This window comes from Palaemon carinicauda, chromosome 15 (assembly GCF_036898095.1).
Source record: "Palaemon carinicauda isolate YSFRI2023 chromosome 15, ASM3689809v2, whole genome shotgun sequence".
Classification (NCBI taxonomy): Eukaryota; Metazoa; Arthropoda; class Malacostraca; order Decapoda; family Palaemonidae; genus Palaemon; species Palaemon carinicauda.
Window position 1 is genome coordinate 58,257,065 of NC_090739.1, and position 21,756 is coordinate 58,278,820.

Consider the following 21,756-nt stretch of genomic DNA (forward strand, 5'->3'; position numbering starts at 1 on the left):
AATCAACAAAACCCCTGACAAAACTTAAAAATCAACCGCACACCAACACCCAAATAAATATGTGTTCATATATATTTTATAGACACCAACACTGCTGCCACACACAAGACTACTGTCTTTTGCAGCCCACTACCACAGCTTTGTGGTCAACAGTTCACTGGGTGGCAATTTGCCACAACTGCCTCGGTGATTGAGGTGGTAGTTATAATCATCATCATCATCATCATCATCATCATCATCAATTGAAAAAACAGCAATCGGTAGTTCATTCGGTCCAGGTCGTCAACAAGTAAATAAATCTGAGCAGTCGTATCAAGTTCTGTTACATGCCAAGTCGTCAACAATCACTTACACAATAAAATATCTCTCCAAAGGAGTAAGTCTCTCCAAGGAGGAATCACGGCTCAAAAAATGAACAATCACTTCCAACGCTGGTCGAATAATGTAACAATAATAATATTCCAGCATTCAAACAGAACTGACTCTTGCTGCAGTCAAATCAAAATAAGCATTCACCCAAGACATTCACCACTGTCGTAACCTAACTAAAACATAAAAAAACAATCTCATTTATGCCAACAGTCTTTCTCTCAACAAACAATCGATACTCTCTCTCTCTCTCTCTCTCTCTCTCTCTCTCTCTCTCTCTCTCTCTCTCTCTCTCTCTCTCTCTCTCTCTCTCTCTCTCTCTCTCTCTCTCTCTCTGGCAAACAAAAAAATAAAAATAAAACAAATATTAATCCTCCACAACTTATTTAGGGCATAAAGTGGGTCTCGGTAAGATTTGTCCTAAAAGTGGGAACACAGAAGCTACTATCAATTTCCCAATCCCAGCAACTAAAAAGCAAGCCATGAGATTTCTCGGGATGGTTTCATATTTTCGTAGATTTGTACCAAATTTTTCAGAAATAAGCGCTTCCATAACTAATCTTTTCAAGAAGGGACGAAGTTTTGTATTTGATGAGGAATGTGTAGATTCTTTCAATAAACTAAAGCCCATAATGCTTCATGAGCCAGTATTATTGTTACTTGATTCTAGCAAGGAATTTAATTTAACGATCGATGCTAATGACATTGGTATAGGAAGAATCTTGTTGCAAGAAGTGAATGGAACGAAGCACCCAGTCACATATTAAATGGTTTAGTTTCAGCATTGAAACACTTTGAGATTTATGTACGTAGTAGTCTTGTTTTAACCGTGTATACAGATCACAATCCGTTGGTTTATTTGGAAAGATTCAAGAATAAGAATAAACGTCTTGTGCGTTGGAGTTTACAGCTACAAGATTATAATCTGAAGATAATTCATATAAAAAGAAAGAATAATGTTATAGCTAATAGCCTTTCCAGAGACTTTTCAGAATAAGAAATTTTATTTTTTTATCAGTGAATTTAGATTTGTTTTTGTTACTGAAGTTTTGTGTTTGGTGAATGGAATGCGAAAGAAGAACGGTTTTCTGATGATGAGTTGAAGCTTCATGCAGATGTTCCTCAGTCTGGGGATAAATGTGTTTTGTCATTGTAGACCTTTAAAAAAAAAGTAAAATCAGTTGATTTTCTAATTTTTCTTTCTTTTGGGGGAATGTGTCATGGGTAGATACAATACTTTTTAAGGATACGTTTTAAAAGACAAAAATATCTATTCCCAAAGTTTGAGCAGCGAGGCGAGGCAAGATCCGACTACAGTATTGTTTGGTTAAACCTGTCATCACTTCACTGTTGTCAGCATTTTGGAAGTAAACCGAGCTTCGATGAGAGCGCCTGCCGGGATAAGGGGACTGTCCTGTTTTGACCAAGATGTTATCGTCTTAATTAGTGGAGTCAGCATACTTTGCATACTTTGAGAAACCGAGCCTGAGGGAAATCCTTGTTTAGGATGTATGTCATCATGGAAGGACACGTGCTGCCCTTTTGTTACGACTCAACACGTGGTCCAGATTGCATCAGAAATTTCTTCTAGAAGCTTCCATGGCGTGATCAAAGTGGGGGTTTTTGAGAAAGCCAATAGAGACACAGAATTGTTGAAAAAAATGCCTCCTATGGAAATGACCACTCCCCACAGTAATTAACTCCGCCCATACATGGGTATATCAAATTCGAGAAGAGATAGGACAGGACATAAGACGAGAGGAACTATGTCCAAAACAGATAAGATGCAAGTCCTAATGAGATAAGAAACAGAGAAGACCAGAAGTCTGATAGAGCCGGATTCTAACCTTCCCTTCAGACAACAAAAGCCTATCTCCAGAATCCTGTTATGGGCGAGAAGAAGAGACAAATTGAAGCAGCCATCCCCTTCCTGCTTGTGACAAGAAGTAGCCAACACTGCCTACAGCCTGCCTTAGTTCAACAGTATCATTGAATTTTTGGAAGAAGACCTCTGATGTCCCTTCTTGATGCCAAATTTAGCATGAATAAAGAATATAAAATATATCCTCTCTACTCTTCATTCCTTTTCAGTTTGTAAAGAAATTACTGTGGCTGGTTAAGTGTGTATTAGTGAATGGTGCTGGTGAATCATGTTGTCATTAATTCCGATATAAAGAATTAGCCTCTTCTTCTGGATTTCCCCCTTGAACTAAAAGTATGTTTCAAGCTCTTGAGGAACAGTGAGACAAATGCTCTCTTCACAATGGTTATTAACAAAGCAATATTTTTTCTATGCAATAATGCTAACAAATCCCAAGAAAGACAATTTAAATTCAATTGTACCTATCACAATCTGGAATGAGGTACTTCTAAACATCACTGAGGGGATGAAAAAAATATTAGCAAAAACCCCTGGCATTTTGCTTTGTCTTTAAATGCTAGTGTGTGTCACTTCTTTACAGATTCATCTGTCTATTGAAAAAAAAGAAGATTGGGATTCAAAAAAAAATTCAGGAGTAAATGTTGGTGAACTGAGCTTCTGGCAAAAAATGAAAACTGTATGAACATCAGGGGAGGTTCCTAGAAATAAAGCAAACTACTGTAACTTAATTTTTTATAATTTGAAATGCTATTTTCCAAGGACTATAAAGAGTGGAAAATTATTGTAATAGGCAACATTGTGAAAGTGTTATTGAGAAATCAGATTGATAGTGGAACTGAGATTTTCAAATGGCTCTTAAAAAGAAGTCTTCAAGCTTTGGTAGAGCACAGGTAGAGAAAAGGATATAGTTGTATACAGAAGAGGTAAAGGAGGCTAAAAGGCATGTGATAAGGTTAAAAGGGAAAATCTAGGACCTAAATATCTCAAGAGGATGGAAGAAATAAGAGAAAATATTCAAGATAGGAAGGTGTGTTAGAAAATATGGTAAAGATTTAAAATGGTCAAAGTATAAAAAACATGAATTGAAGAAAATTAATTAGAAATAAAAAGAATACTAGATGGATGGAGGCACTATTCTGTAAAGCTGCTCAATGAAGAAAATTAACATTAACTGTGTACCGTACGTGTATCATACACACTTGTACTGTAACGGTTTTGCTGTTTTATCTTCATCACTCGCTCTTCCCTGCACTGTTAATAAACTAACCTTTAAAAGCCTGATAGCTCATGTTTAGTTTGTTTGAATTTTTGTGATGTTCTTGTTTGCAAGTCCTGGTATTTAAGCTCGATGTCAGTTTAGTAAAGTTTTAGTTGTATTCACCTTGCCTCTCAGTTATCACCTTTACAGCACGTCGCTCATTGGGGACCACCTGAGATCCAGCTTCCTCCCATCTTCTCCCTCCCCTACTGTCTTACTGTTAGATGATGCCACCCTCCAATCCTGACTCTCCTATCAACGCTACTCCCACGAAACTACTGCCCTTTGCTAGTACAGAGGCATTTGCCTGGTTTGAGCATGCCGAGGTCCAGTTTTGCATTAAAGGCGTAACTTGCTCAAGCACTAAAGCAGACTATGTTTTCACGGCGATCCCTGAGGACACTTTACCGGAAATCTCAGATGGGCTTTGCAACCAAGGGGACACCCTAATAGTGTATGACGCCCTCAAAACATACCTCCTGGAACAGTACTCACCATCGCCAGCCTCCCCCATAGCCAACCTTTTTCCGCTCTCTCAACAGATGTTGAGGGACCAAAACGCTTTACTTGCCCTCAGGGAAATGACCAGTAACTCTCACCTACAACCTGCCTCAGACGGCTCTTCTTGACAGGTGAACCTAATTCGTGGCCTTCGGGTACGACCCCTACCCTAACCTTTATGTGTTGCCATCCCCCATGTCGATACCTTGCCCATGAAGGAGCTGATGACCAAAGTCAACGCCCTTATGGACACTTCATCACCTTCAAGATCTTTGTCAATGCCTCCACTTCGGATAAAGAGGACAACTATTCAACATTGACCGAAGCTGACGTGAATGTGGTAGGACACAGACACCCACACCGTGACATGCCTGAGCGGTGATAAAGCCATCCACCACCCACATATGCCACCACTTGCGCACACTCCAACCAACGAATTCTACAGACACTTACTGACGCCCATCGGCCGTAGTTATGCTACTACCACTCCAGATTCGGGGCTGCTGCGAAGAAATGTGCGAACGGTTGTCAAGTGGCCAAAAACCATAGTAGGCCATCGCTTGCGGCGGTGGCCTCCCCTGTCATTAATCTTTAATTTTTACATGACGCAGGTACGGACGTGCAATTTTTGGGTAGACATGGGTGCTTTTCATTCTCTTCTACCAAGGCCAATCTCCAGGATACGATTTAGTCTGTTTAAGCCTGCCAACGCCTGGTAGCTGCCAATGGATCTGCAATCCCCACCTATGGGATCGAGAAAATCACATTATCATTTGGATTTGCCAAATATCAAAGGAAGTTTGTTCACATACTAACAAACCTTCAGTTATTTACTGGATTATCTTTCGGCGAAGCTGGAAGGCAGCCATTAGACTTGAAGTGCAAGGCGGCAACCCTGCCTAACCGCTTGAGCTGGTAGGCTGGGGGTGGCTGTGGTGTACTCAGCCGCCTCTATATATACTCTCATAGCAATGAGGTACGTCCCTTTTATCTTTTGGCTCGGCAGAGATTGGTTGTGTCCTCTCTCCTTAGACTGTCATTGGAAATTTTTATTTTCTTTTTTTCCAGGTGTGCGTATTTCTCTACGATTACCCTCATGCAAACTTGTCCAGGGTGTGAAGGTGCCGTGTGCGGTAGTTTCATATCTTCGTTGGAGACTGACCTGCACTCTTTGTGTCCTTGCAGAGGGTATCGATGCGAGCAGGGCTCGCCATGTGCAGAGTGTAGTGAGTAGTCTGCTCCCCCAATGGGAGAAATTTGGACGGTGCAGGAAGAAGGCGGCGAAGGTGATTCTTGCCCTCAAAACCCGGTAAGGATAAGTTTTTAGCAGGAAAATATCAACCAATTGTATTGTCATCTTGCTTATGTAAGATCATGGAGAAGATGGTCAATGCAAGACTGATGTGGTACCTGGAAAAGAAAGGTATTTTATCACCTATCCAGTGTGGATTTAGGAAAATGCAGTCAACAACTGATGTGTTGATACAACTTGAGTCCTCTATTTGTGAAGCCTTTGCTTCCAAACAGCCCCATGTAACAGCCTTTTTTTTTTTTTTACCTTGAAAAGGCATATGATACTGCAAAGAAATATGGTATACTTAAAACCATTCATGAATTGGGATTAAGAGGAGTACTATCACTGTTTATTCAATGATTTCTTACACATAGAGTTTTTCAAGTGAGAGTGGAGAAAATGTCAGGAATGAGGAGTTCCCCAGGGCAGTGTGCTGAGTGTGACCCTATTCACACTAGCAATTAATGGGATATCCTCAGTCATTCCCCAAGATATTCTCTCAACAATATTTGTGGATGATCTCTCCATATCATTTTCTGGAGCTAGAATGGCAATGGTTGAGAGAAAACTAACTACAACTTCCAATTGACAAGATTATTCAATGGGCTGATATGAATGGGTTTAAGTTTTCAACAAGCAAAACTACTATTGTAAATTTCTGTTGTATCCGGGGAGTACATCCAGACCCGGATATATACATAAAAGATCAACGGATCCCATGTGTAGGTGAAGCTAAATTTTTAGGATTGATTTTCGTTTGTAGGCTTACATGGGTTCCTCAGTAAGAAGGCGTTAAAAGCTAAATGTCTTGAAGCTCTGAATCTCTTAAAAGCATTGTCCCATACATCATGGGGGGCAGACTCTAAAACTTTTAAAATTATACTAGGCCCTAATTTTTTCCAAAATTAGTTATGGGTGTGAAATATACTCTTCAGCCACCCCAAGTCGATTAAAGATATTAGATTCAATACATAATGCTGGTATTAGATTGTCCACAGGAGCGTTTAGAACCTCACCTATCCCAAGTCTCCTTGTTGATGCTGGAGAGTTACCTCTAGACCATTACCGAATGTGTTCTATTATTCGGTATTGGTTTAGATTGCAAAGACTCCCTAATTCTTTAGCCTTTTAGACTGCAAGCCTTGTAAGGAACTCAACATGCTTTGAATTGCACCCAAAACCTTCTCAACCTTATGGCTTTCAGGTAAAACAATTATTAAACAGTCTTGATAAAATTACAGGTAAGGTGCTTCCATTTAAGATATCATCAACCCCTCCTTGGAAATTACCCGTGATATTTTTTTGTAAATATGTTATTTGTGTTAAGAAAAACATGACTGAATTAGAAACTAGGTCTTTTTTATGGAACATGTTGAAGAACATATGGAATCAACTTGTATAAATATTGATGGCTCCAAATCTGATGCTGGCATTGGATTTGGAGTATATATTAGTTCTTTTAACTGTAGTGGTGTACTTTCTCCAATATCTTCCATATTTACTGCTGAATTATATGGTATACTAACCGCTATTGGGAAAGTAGCGTTAAAAGAGGAGGGCAGTTTTACCATTTATAGTGATTCAAGAAGTGTCCTTCAAGCTTTAGAAGGTTTTAATTCTAGTAACCCTTAATTTTAAAGGTACTGTATAACAGATCGATTTTGTTGGGTTCCGGCACACGTCGGTGTGTCTGGAAATGAAGGAGGCAGATTCACTGGCAAAGAGTGCTACAGCCGAGTTGCTACCAAGAAGGTATCCCATTCTCTGTAATGATTATTTACCAGCAGTTAAGAATTTCATTTATAACAATTGGCAACAACATTGGGATAATTTAACCGAAAATAAGATGAGAGAAATTACAATTGTTATATCCCCTTGGGGGTATAATGGGAGACGTCTCTTTGTCGTCTCCGCATTGGTCACACTCGGATGAAACGTGAGTTTCTGCTGGCTGGCCAGCACCAACAATATTGCGATGACTGTTTGATACCCTTGACAATGAGGCATTTGTTGACTGAATGTCTCACTTATAGCAAAAGAAATAGATTTCTGTTTGCGGCCCGGGGTGAAGATGGCAGGTTTATCCTGGCCAAGATCCTTAGACATGATGTGTCGTACAATGCTAGTGGAATTTTTAAATTTATATAAGAAGCAGGTCTTTTTAATGCTATTTAGATTTTATAACATATTTACTTTTCTGGTTTTAATTGAATATTCTTTTTATCTGTATTTATAATAAACGATATTGGCGTCAATGACCTTTGATGTCAGGATGCCAGAGAACTTCAAATCATTCATTTAGGGGCTAAGAAAGCGCCTCTTCTTCGTCTCACACCCCCAAATCTCCTTCAAAAGCTCCTTCTTGCTTGCGCTCTTCCGAGGGCCGATCGAGTAGGAGTGCAGACTAACTAACTCATTGGCAACCCTTGGTACTGGTGGGGGGAGGGGGGGTTGCATCCCCTAGAGGAGCAACTTCACCTACAGTTGACAGGGAGCCATTTTCCCTTTCAGATCTTTTGCAGGTATGGCCAACCTTAGGGATTTCGGGATCCCCTTCGAAGGAGGAGCTGCTGTGTCTCCTTTAGCGCAGTGCCAGGAAGGATCCGTCTCTAGGGCCTTTAACATCACACGCTCTGGAACTGTGCGAAGCCCATCTTTCGCCCTCTCATGGCCCTTCCAAGCCGTTCGAGACGATCAAAAGATGTGACGGATTGTAGGTCGTCATGATCCGAACGCTCTTCTTCTAGAAGGCGTTCACGCTCTAAAAGCTTTGTGCTCACGAGACCCTGTTCTCAATGCTCTCCTCGAAGGCTTATTCTTCATGAGGAGAAGTCTTGCGATTGCGGTCTGCACGATCACGAGCACAGTCTAGATCCAGGTCCAGACGTCCGTGTTTTAGGTCTGTATGATCTAGATGACAAGAACAGTGCTCACACTCGCGAGGAGGATGCTCCCATTCACGAGGGCGGTGTTCACGCTCGCGAGGGTACCGTTCACGAGAACGACGTTTACGTTTATGAGGCCGACGCTCACGCTCACGCCGTTCTCGCTTCTGGGCAACAACACTAGCAAGCAACCGCTACGGCCCCTTTACACTGGCCCTTTCCTCCTGATCCGTCGTACACCGAAGGCTTTCTTCATCAACATTTGTGGCCTAAAAGCTGCATATCTCTTGCCAGATGTCCCACTTACAGTTTGCCCCTCAGGAGCAGGGCATTCTATTTTACGTGATATTTTTAGTGGGGCCCCCATGTACCACGTGTTTCATTCGCATTTACACTATAATGGTTTTGCTTTCCTATCTTATCACTCTCTTTTCCCGTCACTGTTAATAAATCAACCTGTATAAGCCTGATATCTCATCTTTAATTTTGTTTAAATTTTTATTACCTTCTTGCTTGCAAGTCCCACTATTTAAGTTCGATGTCTATTTAATAAAGTTCTAGTTGCATTCACCTCACCTCTCACCTCGCACAACTGTATGAGGTCTACCTAATGAAAAGAACAATTGAGAAAACAGCTGAAGATGTTTTAAGAGGTCTTGGAAAAATAAAAGCAGCACGAGATATTGTTATCCATTAGCTTACTAGAATATAAGAGAACCTGATAAGTAATTGATAGGATCAGAAGAGTTGGGAAAGTTTGGTACATTATACTGTAGTATACAAAGGTGGAGGGAATTTGATAGTGTAAAAATTATAGAAGAATAAGACTTCTCAAATTCACTTTGAAAATATTAGAAAAAATCCCATGGGGAAAGTTATAAGAATGTTTAACATTCCTTTTACTTCTTGCCAGGTAGATGAACATAGGAAAAGTACCATGCAAAGAGTAAGTGATTATGCCATATATTTGATCCCGAAAAGTGATTTAATTAGAGTATCAAAGCAAGTAGGATCATTGTTGAGTTCTTTTCTGTTTATCATAGTAATGGAGGAATCGGGAAAGGAGTAGAATAGAGACCTGGGATCTGCTATATGTAGACACCAGGGCTGGGGAGTCGGAGTCGGAGTCGAGGCCAATTTATGGACTAGAGGAGTCGGAGTCGGTAAAATTCCACCGACTCCGACTCCGACTCTTCAAAAATGAAATTTTTGCGCTGGAGAAATATTCTCTATTGGTATCCTAAGTCACATTTTTTCATAGTCGCTCAAAAAACGTTTCATATTACCCGCCGTTTTCTTTAACACCCTCTCGAATAAAGGCAGTCACTGGGAAACACATATAGCTCCTGCCATCTCTCATCCATAAGCCAAACCAAAACAATAATATTATACATGTGATCAGCTGTTCTCTCCACGCACGAGTCTCTGGACATTAAAGTTTATTTCATGATTAACTCTTCATTTAATCACCATTAGCCATTTAAAAGATAGGAGTTGTTACTGATTCATAGTTTTATGCAGCACGTATATGAATAATCTTAGAATTAAGTCATTATTTGTATATTTAAACATCTCGAAATGACGGGTGTTTTGATTACAGTTTCGTGTAACCTAGGAAAAGCTGAATCCAAGAAATTATGTGAAATGTTTTCAATAAAACAATTACTTACTAGGCTAGTAGGCTAGTAATGATGAAATGCTTTTTTGACTAATAGGCAACATAAAATAAGAAAATTACATACAAATATTTAGTTATTCTTATTTTTTTTAAATTGGAGTCGGAGTGGGTTCTAAAAAATTATAGGAGTCGGAGTCGGATTTTCAGAGTCCCGACTCCCCAGCCCTGGTAGATACCATCATGTTAACTACAGAATCTAAAGGAGAGGTGGTTTAAAAGTTAAAAGATGTAATAGAGGACCCAAAAAAAAATAATAAGAAAAACAAAGTTAATGGTACTGTAAAGAAATCAAATGATAAACTGTATTCTGGAAATTGGCAGCTGGTTAGGGTGTAGGAAAAGTGTGGGGGTAAATACTGTACTGTATACCAAATATTGCATATTGTGTCCCAAGAGATGTTCTTGATCGCAAATCTACACCGTATAAGAAATGTTAGATACTTGGGATATTCAATAGGAAATTCGGAAAATAGTTGAAAACCGTATTTTGATAAGTAGGCAGGTTTAAAAGAAGTTGAGCCTTTCTGTTACCTTTAAGGGCACTACTTTTTAGCAAAAGTAGAGAGAGCATTGATGAAATAGTGAGAGTGCTAGACTGCTTTTAAATGAGTAAATATTTATATATACCATACCTTTTTATAGTAAGTGAATACTTCAGATGTAGCAGAAATTAGGCATTGAGAAAGAAAGAGAAATAGACAGGTGTTTTTCAAGAATATTGAGTGTACTTGTAGATCTTAATGTTAAGGAGAAATTGTTAGAAAAATATTGTTTCCAGAAAATGACAAAAGGCTAAGTAGTCAGAGATATGTTTTAGATGTGTGGCTAGAAGGGATGAGGAGCTGTAAGTCAAAAAAGAGTAAAGTATATATGAAATTGGTGGGAGGAAGACCTATAGGGAAGTTTAAACATTCATGGCAAAAGGTGATAGATGAAGCCATAGCCCTGATATGAAAGAGAATAGAGAGAACTCATATGTCTAATGCTGTAAAGGGGAGGGCTTTAATAAAAACATTTATGATTAATAATACATAGATAATTATTATTACAGAGATCAGCTCATCCATTGATATGGGCAAGATTGAAAGGCTTTCCTTTCTGGCCTGCTAAAGCTGTCAAGTGGAAGGATGGTAATGTCGATGTCAGATTTTTTGGGAGACATGACAGGTAAGTGTCCTTCAATTTCCTATTACCAAGCAAATTATTCATATTTTCTTTATCCAATGTTTGCTTTGATTAATTAGGATTCAGGAACATGACAGTCGTCTGTTTTCTTTATACTGACTTGCCAGACAGCACTATATTGGACCCCTCTCTTTGGTTATGGCTCATTTTTCCATTGCCTACACATATACCGAGTAGTCTGGCTGATTCTTTGCACATTTTCCGCTGTCCTCATACACTTGACAACACAAATTACCAAATAATTCTTCTTCGCTCAAGGTGTTAACTACTGCATTGTAATTGTTCAGTGGCCTCTTTCCTCTTGGTAAAGGTAGAAGAGCCTCATTAGCTATGGTAAGCAGCTCTACTAGGAGAAGGCCACTCCAAAATCAAACCATTGTTCCCTAGTTTTGGATAGTGCCATAGCCTCTGAACCACGGTCTTCCACTGTCTTGGTAGAGTTATCTTGCTTGAGGGTACACTAGGCACACTTCTATCTTATTTTTCTTCCTCTTTTTTATTTTTTGTAGTTTATATTTAAAATATTTTTAATGTTAGTGTTTGAAATATTTTATTATGCTTATTCATTACTTCTCTCGTAGTTTGTTTGTATCCTTTTTTCCTTTCCTCACTGGGTTATTTTTCCTGGTTGGAGCCCTTAGGCATGATTTATAGCATCTTGCTTTTCCAACTAGGTTTGTAGCTTAGCTAGTAATAATAATAAACGGAATCTGTTTTTGGGTGAGATAGCCATGTCGTCCTGATGGAAGGTTCCTAAGGGATATTTGGCTACAGTGATATTCCCAGAGAATTAACCTTTAGGTCAAGAGAATTCTAATTCCTGGCGTGAATATCCTTAAAATTTCTCCTAAGGATATCGCATAATATCGAGACGTATATCTTGATACGACACACAGCAATCTTCACCCCGAATAGCGTTTTCGTTTCGAGGAGGAAGAGTGGCGAAAACAGAAGGGAAGCCGTTATCAAGGTTACCCTTTCCTCCCGTACTATTACGAGTAACCAAGATGGCAGTTATTCCTTGTAGCATTGAGCATGGTGCTACAGATATAGTATTTTCGGGAGGGATCCTGCCTAGGCTTTTTCTATAGAAAAGGAGGGCGGGTCCATCAGTACGACATGGCTATCTCACCCAAAAATAGATTTTTTGCTTCGCTCAAAATCCGTTTTTTGGGCTCAGGCCATGTCGTCCTGGTAGAAGTTTACCAGAGAATTACTAGAAAGTACTGTATCTGTGGATTTTAATAGGTGCCTTAACCTTGGGACAATTTTTCCTATGGTCATCCAGACCATTGAGACATATGATGTTACCGTTATACGTCATTACCACTAATCATGGACATAATGTTAGTGCTTCCTGCCCCATGCAGGGAACTTCGACGCTGGTTCCAGCTTCAGCCGAATGAAGCAGTCAGGGTAGGCTCTGAAGCTTGGCCAGAACTGAATGTCAACAATAGGGACGGCTCCCAACTTGTCCGAAATCCAGAGTTTGCCATTGGTGATCGGCATATACTCTGCATGTCTCCAGGGATTAGTTTCGGAGCAGGGTGGGAGGTCTTGGACTCTGAGTCTCTTCTGAGACCCACGGAAAGCGGAGAGTCAAGCTTCTTGGAGCTGTCTTTCAAGTTTCGCTTCCCTAGCTTCGCCTTGTTTGCGAATGTTCTCCATTAGAGCTGTGAGATTGGCCAATGCCTGTCTCACGTCGTCTGTTGGAGGGGCAGAAGATGTTGAGGGTAACCTGCCGGCACCGATGGAAGGGACTCTGACTAAACTTCATCATCTTCCTCGGGAGTCAGTGTAGACTCCTTCTCGTGATCTTCCTTGAGAAGTTCCCTCTCAGTGTCCGAGGACACTTCATACATCCTTTCCTCTTGGTGGATGTCCATACCTTGCAATGCGTCACTGACTTCCGTCTTGACGGCAATCTGGACGCATGGTATTTCAGGTCGTGTCTGGGGTATGACAGTTTCAATACCCGCTTTAGGGAACAGCAAGTTGCCCATTGTTTTGATAGGATAGTACGGTCTCGTCGAGTTCTTTTGGAAACCAGGTACCCATCTACGCAGCTTTTCTCGTGCTGCATCCCTTGACTCTGCTGACTTGGGGTCGTCAAAACCTTCGGTAACCAAGGCCCGTCATATATTGCAGCCTTGGGGGTCCCAGTACCGTAGGGCCTCTTTAGTGGCGGTGCAGGGGACATGAGCCCTGCACCCTTTTTGGCCGCCTAGGTCCTTACTCCTGATGTTGCAGAAGATGACTTCACACTTCACTAGGTCCTCCTGTAAAGAGAGGAAATTTAAATGAGTATGCGGTTGTTTATCTCACCTGATAAACAAATATGTAAAATATTACTATTATTATTTTATCCATCATAGCTTGGGATAGTGAAGCTAGAAAGGAACTAGGGAAGACACATACTTGTGTTTCCTGTCCAGCTAATTGCTGTGACCTCCCCCAAAATTAAAGCCATAGAGTCTTCCTATTCAGGAAACCCAAGGGAAGGGTTCTAACCCCTAGGGGTAGATAAGTGTATCTTAACACTGACCCTTCTTAATTATTATTATTATTACTATCCAAGCTACAACCCTAATTGGAAAAGCAAGATGCTATAAGCCCAGGGGCTCCAATAGAGAAAAATAGCCCAGTGAGGAAAGGAAATAAGGAAATAAATAACTGAAGAGAACAAATTAACAGTAAATCATTCTAAAAAAAAGTAACAACGTCATAACAGATATGTCATATATAAACTATTAACAACGTCAAAAACAAATATGTCATATATAAACTATAAAAAGACTCATGTCCGCCTGGTCAACAAAAAAGCATTTGCTCCAACTTTGAACTTTTGAAGTTCTACTGATTCAACAACCCGATTAGGAAGATCATTCCACAACTTGGTAACAGCTGGAATAAAACTTCTAGAGTACTGCGTAGTATTGAGTCTTATGATGGAAAAGGCCTGGCTATTAGAATTAACTGCCAGCCTAGTATTACGAACAGGATAGAATTGTCCAGGGAGATCTGAATGTAAAGGATGGTCAGAGTTATGAAAAATCTTATGCAACATGCATAATGAACTAATTGAACGACGGTGCCAGAGATTAATATCTAGATCAGGAATAAGAAATTTAATAGACCGTAAGTTTCTGTCCAACAAATTAAGATGAGAATCAGCAGCTGAAGACCAGACAGGAGAACAATACTCAAAACAAGGTAGAATAAAAGAATTAAAACACTTCTTCAGAATAGATTGATCACCGAATATCTTAAAAGACTTTCTCAATAAGCCAATTTTTTGTGCAATTGAAGAAGACACAGACCTTATATGTTTCTCAAAAGTAAATTTGCTGTCGAGAATCACACCTAAAATTTTGAAAGAGTCATACAAATTTAAAGAAACATTATCAATACTGAGATCCGGATGTTGAGGAGCCACCGTCCTTGACCTACTTACAATCATACTTTGAGTTTTGTTAGGATTCAACTTCATACCCCATAACTTGCACCATGCACTAATTTTAGCTAAATCTCTATTAAGGGATTCACCAACCCCAGGTCTACATTCAGGGGATGGAATTGATGCAAAGAGAGTAGCATCATCTGCATATGCAACAAGCTTATTTTCTAGGCCAAACCACATGTCATGTGTATATAGTATGAAAAGTAATGGGCCAAGAACACTACCCTGTGGAACACCGGATATCACATTCCTATACTCACTATGGTGCCCATCAACAACTACTCTTTGAGATCTACTACTTAAAAAATCAATAATAATGCTAAGAAACGACCCACCCACTCCCAACTGTTTCAGTTTGAAAACAAGGGCTTCATGATTAACACGGTCAAAGGCAGCACTAAAATCAAGGCCAATCATACGAACTTCACGACCACAATTAAGGGATTTCTGTACTGCATTGGAGATTGTAAGAAGGGCATCACATGCTCCAAGGCCTTTACGAAAACCAAATTGCAAACTAGGGAATAGATGATTACCTTCAGCAAACCTATTAAGACGTTTTGCCAGAAGACGTTCAAAAACTTTAGATAATATGGGAGTTATGGAAATTGGGCGGTAATCAGTGGGACTTGACCCACCACAAACACATTTACATAGAGGGGTAACATTACCAATTCTCCAACAAGTGCCAAAAGCTCCTCTTCTTGCTAACTTGCGCAAAATAACAGATAACTTTGGAGCTAAGAAATCTGCTGTCTTTATAAAAAACAAAGGAAAAATACCATTTGGGTCTACACCTCCGTAAGCATCAAGGTCCATCAACAGAGCTTTAATCTCACGAGATCGAAAAGCTAAACTAGTTAGTTTAGCCTCAGGAAAACAGGAATGAGGAAGTTCAAGTTTTTCATTACTCTGTTTACTGTCAAAAACATCAGCCAAAAGGGTTGCCTTTTCCTTTGGACAGTGAGTGACTGAGCCATCTGGTTTAAGTAAAGGAGGAACTGTTGCATCTACACCAAAGAGTGCAGATTTAAGGGTAGACCACCATTTATGTTCCTGAGTTGTACCAGAGAGGGTTTCTTTTATGATTAAATTGTACTCCTTTTCAGTTGAGGCATAAACTCTCTGAGCAAAAGCTCGAAGCTGAGTATAGTTGTTCCAGGTCTTTAATATTGTGGGGTAAATTGTTAACTGATTAGCTATCAGTGTATTGAAAGAAATCTTTTCTTTTGATATATGATTGGTCTCAACAATATACTGTGCAAGGTTACACAGGGTATGTTGGAAAATAACTACTGTATAACATATACTATAGTTTTCTGTCTGCAGTATGATCTATACTACAGATATACAGGCTACTGTATAATCATATACTGTAGTTCAGCCGGCATGTTGCCGGCTAGCCTAGCACCTGGCGGCATGATCCAGCCGGCGATATACCTGGCGGCACAGGCCCAGCCTGCATGTCGCTGGTGGGTTAGTACCTGGCGGCACCGGCCCAGCCTGCATGTCGCTGGTGGGTTAGTACCTGGCGGCACCGGCCCAGCCTGCATGTCGCTGGTGGGTTAGTACCTGGCGGCACCGGCCCAGCCGGCAGGTTAGTACCTGGCGGCACCGGCCTAGCCGGCGGGTTAGTACCTGGCAGCACCGGCCCAGCCGGCTTTCGGCGACTGGGTTAGTACCTGGCGGTACTAGCTGACAGAGAGAGAGAAAGCATGGAGTGAAGGGCTACCTTATTAAATGTTTGTTAACAATAAATAAAGGTGTAAGTACTTTAATCTTACTGCCTTCCTCCAGAATGAGGGTTCAATTGGAAGGGGAGAATGTATCATTCAAGCTTCCATCCAACCACAAAAACTGCTGCCGGTCACTGCCGGCTCCGGGGATGTGGATGGCAATATAAGTGAGGACTGAAGAACACTCGACAGTAAAGGGGTCTCCCACCGGCAGCCGTCACAGCCTGTACAACCTTTCCTGGAGCCTTGTGTCCATAAGGGAAAGACTGAGTGACTATACAGCTGCTTATGTAGGAGGCCGGCCGGCACCACAACCTACCCAGCAAGCGGTGAGATTGTGGGACGACGGCCACAGGGTTGTGACGGCTAGGCCATCGCTAAAGGACAGAGAGGGGCAGGGAAAGGGTCCTGTATTAAGTGTGGAAAAAGGCGGCAAGGTTGCCGCCACTACCACCCAAGGGAGAAACACTGTTTCAGTATTGGCGCCATCCTAGGGGCCAGAAGAATATCTATTCTTCAGCCTAGGGTCTGCCGAAACAGTGTTTGGAGGAGGCAGCAGAATTGCTGCCACCTCCCAACAGGGAAGAAACTTTGTTTCCGTATCGGCGCCATCCTAGGCGGCAGAAGAATATCTATTCTTCAGCCTAGGGTCTGCCGAAACAGGACTAGTCTTCTAGACCGCAGGGGAGAAGGTGGCGGCATCATACAACCACTTCAAGTGCGGCCTAGGGAGGTCTAACCTCCTATTCCGGCAGCTGAAAGCTGGCAGGGGAGTGACTACTCACCCTGCTGCCCGGCTGCCAGCAAAAAGTATGAATACTCTGAGGTTCTGTCAAAAAACCAAAGCCGGCTATCCGCTGGCAAGGGTAAGAGACAGAAAACACTAGCCTAGTCAAGCCGGAGTGTCTACTCTTATGGCAAGACCAAGATAGGGTTGTCGCCTATGGCGGCACTTAGAGGGAAGGAGGGATTACCCTTAAATCTCCACCGGAGACGAGTATCGAGTTATATAATAATTCTGGGAGATATCTATCTCCGTATGAATTGATAAAACGATACACGAGGGTAAACTGGGAACATGTAGGTAGCCTAGCGCGAGGCGAGATTTCGGTTACCTAAATCGCCGAAACTCTTAACATATACGATCAATATAAGGAAGAGGAAATATATGCATAATTATATATATCTTTACAAGTATAATTGTGCCTAAATAGCTTCATAATTTATTAATGCTATTACAACTAGAAATGTCGTTCTATATCATGTAGGAAAGTAAACTGAAGCGCATAGGCTAGGTAGCCTATCGTGGGGCGAGGTTCAGTTACCTAAATCGCCGAAACTCTAATGTATATGATCGACATAATATATAACTTTCCTAGTATAATCTTGATTGAATAGCTTTCATAATTTATTCATGCTATTACAACCGGGAGTGTCGTTCAGCTAACTAGATAACACATGCCTCATGAACAAACAGCGCCCATGGCGCCTCCGGTGATCGGCTAAGCTCCGAACACCTCAAATTACTCTAATTTCTCTGTGAAGCAGGAGTTAAAAATTATACACTGTAAAGAATAAATACTCAACTTTCCAGAGGCAGAAGAAGTTGGAGATTGCATGATTAATCCTCAGAAACGTTAGAGCAATAGGGAAAACCACCATGCGAATCCGCTACGAAAATAGGAATAACTGCCATCTTGGATACTTGTAATAGTATGGGAGAAAAGGTTAACCTTGATAACGGTTCCCCTTCTGTTTTCGTCACTCTTCCCCTTGAAACGAAAACGCTATTTGGGGTGAAGATTGCTATGTGTCGTATTAAGATATACGTCCCCTGATATTATGCGATATCCTTAGGAGAAATTTTAAGGATATTTGCGCCAGGAGTTAGAATTCTGGAGACCTAAAGGTTAATTCTCTGGGAATATCACTGTAGCCAAATATCCCTTAGAAAGCTACCAATAAGAACCTTCCATCAGGACGACATGGCCTGAGCCCAAAAAACGGATTTTGACGTAGGAAAAATCTATTTTTGGGTGAGATAGCCATGTCGTCCTGATGGAAGGTCCTTCCGGCAACTTCCTACAGTATAATATTTCTGCGAGTGATGTTACAATAGAATTACCGTCGGGTATCACGTGGTTCTAACCCCCCGGAGCGACTATGCTAAGATAACGTGTATAATCAGGGATGTATCCATAGATAACCATAGATATCTGCACCCCTAACAGACTTAACCCAGTCTAGGAAACTAGGGGGAAGGATAGGTGAGGAGCCGTTACGTATCCTCTCCCCTCCTGGTACCACCGTACCTCACTGATGGCGCCATTCCACATAGCAGCGTAACTACTGTGAAAAGAGGCATCTTACGAGGAATCGGGGAGGGACAACGTAACTGGTGGGCCATCAGGACGACATGGCTATCTCTCCCAAAAATAGATTTTTCTTACGTCAAAATTCATTTTTGGGCTCAAGCCATGTCAACTTGATGGAAGTGTACCAGAGAATTACCTATGACTCGGTAGGAAGCCTCAAAGTGAGAGATCCCAATACAGAAATGCTCTTATAGGATTACTCCGTCAAGGCATATGTATCACTCGACTATATATCCCAGAACAGTTCAGAGGCAGTATTGACAAGTATGATGGTCCGACAAGGAGGCAATAAGGATTGAAGGACCGCCCTCCGCAATTGGAAAATCGCTTGAGTTTAGTGTCGGGAACCCTAAGGAACCCGAAACTGAAGGAGGCATCGTAAGTTAAGTGTATGGAACCAATACCCGCCAAGAGAAATAAATCCAATTATGTTCAGGAAGGATAATGGTGAGGAGGCACACTAAATTTATTGTCACTAATGTAATTATAAGCACAATAATAGGGCATAAAATAAAAGGCATGTAATAATTTACAGACTTTCATTCACAAGAATCAGTGCAAAGGTTAACAAGCAATCATCGTTAACCGCATATGGAAAATTTATGTACGAAGTAAATACATCCCATCCATACCCTGACATAAGGTAACATTAGGGGACAAATACATGATATAAGGAACCGTAAGGAACTTATGACAAGTATTGATAATGTTTCTTTAAATATGTATGACTCTTTCAAAATTTTAGGTGTGATTCTCGACAGTAAATTTACTTTTGAGAAACATATAAGGTCTGTGTCTTCTTCAATTTCACAAAAAATAGGCTTATTGAGGAAGTCTTTCAAGATTTTCGGTGATCAATCTATTCTGAAGAAGTGTTTTAATTCTTTCATTTTACCTTGTTTTGAGTATTGTTCTCCTGTCTGGTCTTCAGCTGCTGATTCTCATCTTAATTTGTTGGACAGAAACTTACGGTCTATTAAATTTCTTATTCCTGATCTAGATATTAATCTCTGGCACCGTCGTTCAATTAGTTCATTATGCATGTTGCATAAGATTTTTCACAACTCTGACCATCCTTTACATTCAGATCTCCCTGGACAATTCTATCCTGTTCGTAATACTAGGCAGGCAGTTAATTCTAATAGCCAGGCCTTCTCCATCACGAGGCTCAATACTACGCAGTACTCTAGAAGTTTTATTCCAGCTGTGACCAAGTTGTGGAATGATCTTCCTAATCGGGTGGTTGAATCAGTAGAACTTCAAAAGTTCAAAGTTGGAGCAAATGCTTTTTTGTTGACCAGGCGGACATAGTCTTTTTATAGTTTATTTATGACATATTTGTTTTTGATGTTGTTGATAGTTTATTATATGACATGTCTGTTTTGACGTTGTTTCTTATTTTAGAATGATTTATTGTTAATTTGTTCTCTTCATTTATTTATTTCCTTATTTCCTTTCCTCACTGGGCTATTTTTCCCTGTTGGAGCCCCTGGGCTTATAGCATCTTGCTTTTCCAACTAGGGTTGTAGCTTGGATAGTAATAATAATAATAATAATAAACCTGATCAGTAGATACGTTATCTAATTTGTACTTAAAGAGGTAATCACCCGAACAAAATGAGATATATAGCTTAACTAACATTTAGACAGTTAGGCTGTAGCACTGAAGGAACAAACATTGCGTCGGAGAGACACGTGAACCTGAAAAGGAAATGATTAATTGCATTTTTTCTTTTTTCCCTGAAGCAAAAACCAACTGTTTACTCATTGCTAATACCAAGCTGGAGGAGTGCCCTAGGACGCACTGTGGGCTGCGTCATTGCAGCAGGTTTGATAACACTTCCTGCAGCCACCATAAAATGGTGTATCTCCTCCAATTGCTTCAGGTAATGCCCGAAGAAAACCCGTGGATTTCCAACCAGTATATGCCTGCAGTCCCTCAAGGGACATCTACTGGAAAAAGTTCAAGGAGGAAGCCACTTTCCTAGGGTCGTGACCCAATGGGATACTAACCAGGTCCGCTCTTCATATAAAGTAAGTAATTTTTGCTCTTAACTGTTTCAGAAACAAATCAGACCCCACTGTTTCCCCCTTAAACAATTGACCATCCTTAAACTGTACTGTTCTTAGTAAATACACTTTTAAACATTCCACTGGACACAGGGAGGGATCACCTGGTAGAGGAACTATTTTCCATGGACCCCAACGTTTAGAGGGAAGTTCATTCATAGCTAGAAAAGCGCGATCAGGGTATAAATTAACCTCACCATTATCCATAAATTCAATGTGGCCCTCGTCTCTAGAAAGCGCCACAATTCCACTAATACGAGCACCGAAAGCCATCGCAATTACAAAGACGACTTTCTGAGTGAGATCACGAATAGAAGCCGTTTCATTGTCTATGTCCGAAGCGAATTGCAAAACTTTGTCCGAAGACCAAGAGATAGGCTTCGGGGGAGCCGACGGCCGTAGCCTTCTACAAACCTTCGGAATTTTGTTGAGATCCGAGTTAAAGTCGACATCAGAGGCGTATAGTATAGGTCTAGTGAGGGCCGATTTGTACAATGAAATCCTGGAGGAAGCTAGACCTTGTGCGTGCAAATCAGTCAGGAAGCCTAAACAAATATCCATAGTAATTGACCCTGGATTCTTGTCTTTGACGTATTTAACCCATTTCTTCCATGACGCTTCGTACTGAGTCATGGTGGTAGAGGACTTATAGTTTTCCGCAAATTCCAACTTATCACATTTTATTTAGAACTTCTTTTCCAGGGCGAGGGCGAAAAAATCAGGAGATGAAGGTTGTTTGTTCTCTATGATGAAGCGTAGATAATCTCCCGCTGTACCTCCTGGGACAGAATGGGGTTAGGAACGGCACCAACTTAGGGTTCAATTCCGTGACCATGGGAAACCAGTTGCTCTTTGGCCATAGAGGAGCCACCAGATCCGCCGTCCAACGATTCCAATCCTTGGACATCGCGTCCATTCCCACTGCTGCTTGATCCACGTTTGGTGCTACATAGCAGGGAAGTTTCTTGTTGAGACTCGTCGCAAACAGATCCACTTGAAGTCCAGGGACTTGATCCTGCATGAAACAGAATGATTTTTCGTCGAGAGACCATTCTGTCTCTAG

At 40.9% G+C, this 21,756-nt stretch overlaps 1 protein-coding gene across 3 annotated transcripts in view; it reads left to right on the forward strand.

Moving 5' to 3' along the window:
• Positions 1–21,756, forward strand: part of Zmynd8 (Zinc finger MYND-type containing 8) — a 596,751-nt gene that overhangs the window by 267,909 nt on the left and 307,086 nt on the right. For all 3 annotated transcript variants that reach the window (XM_068388417.1, XM_068388414.1, XM_068388416.1), the window contains exon 7: positions 10,919–11,034. In XM_068388417.1, the coding sequence (XP_068244518.1) occupies positions 10,919–11,034 (116 nt within the window). The remainder of the gene's footprint in view (positions 1–10,918; positions 11,035–21,756) is intronic.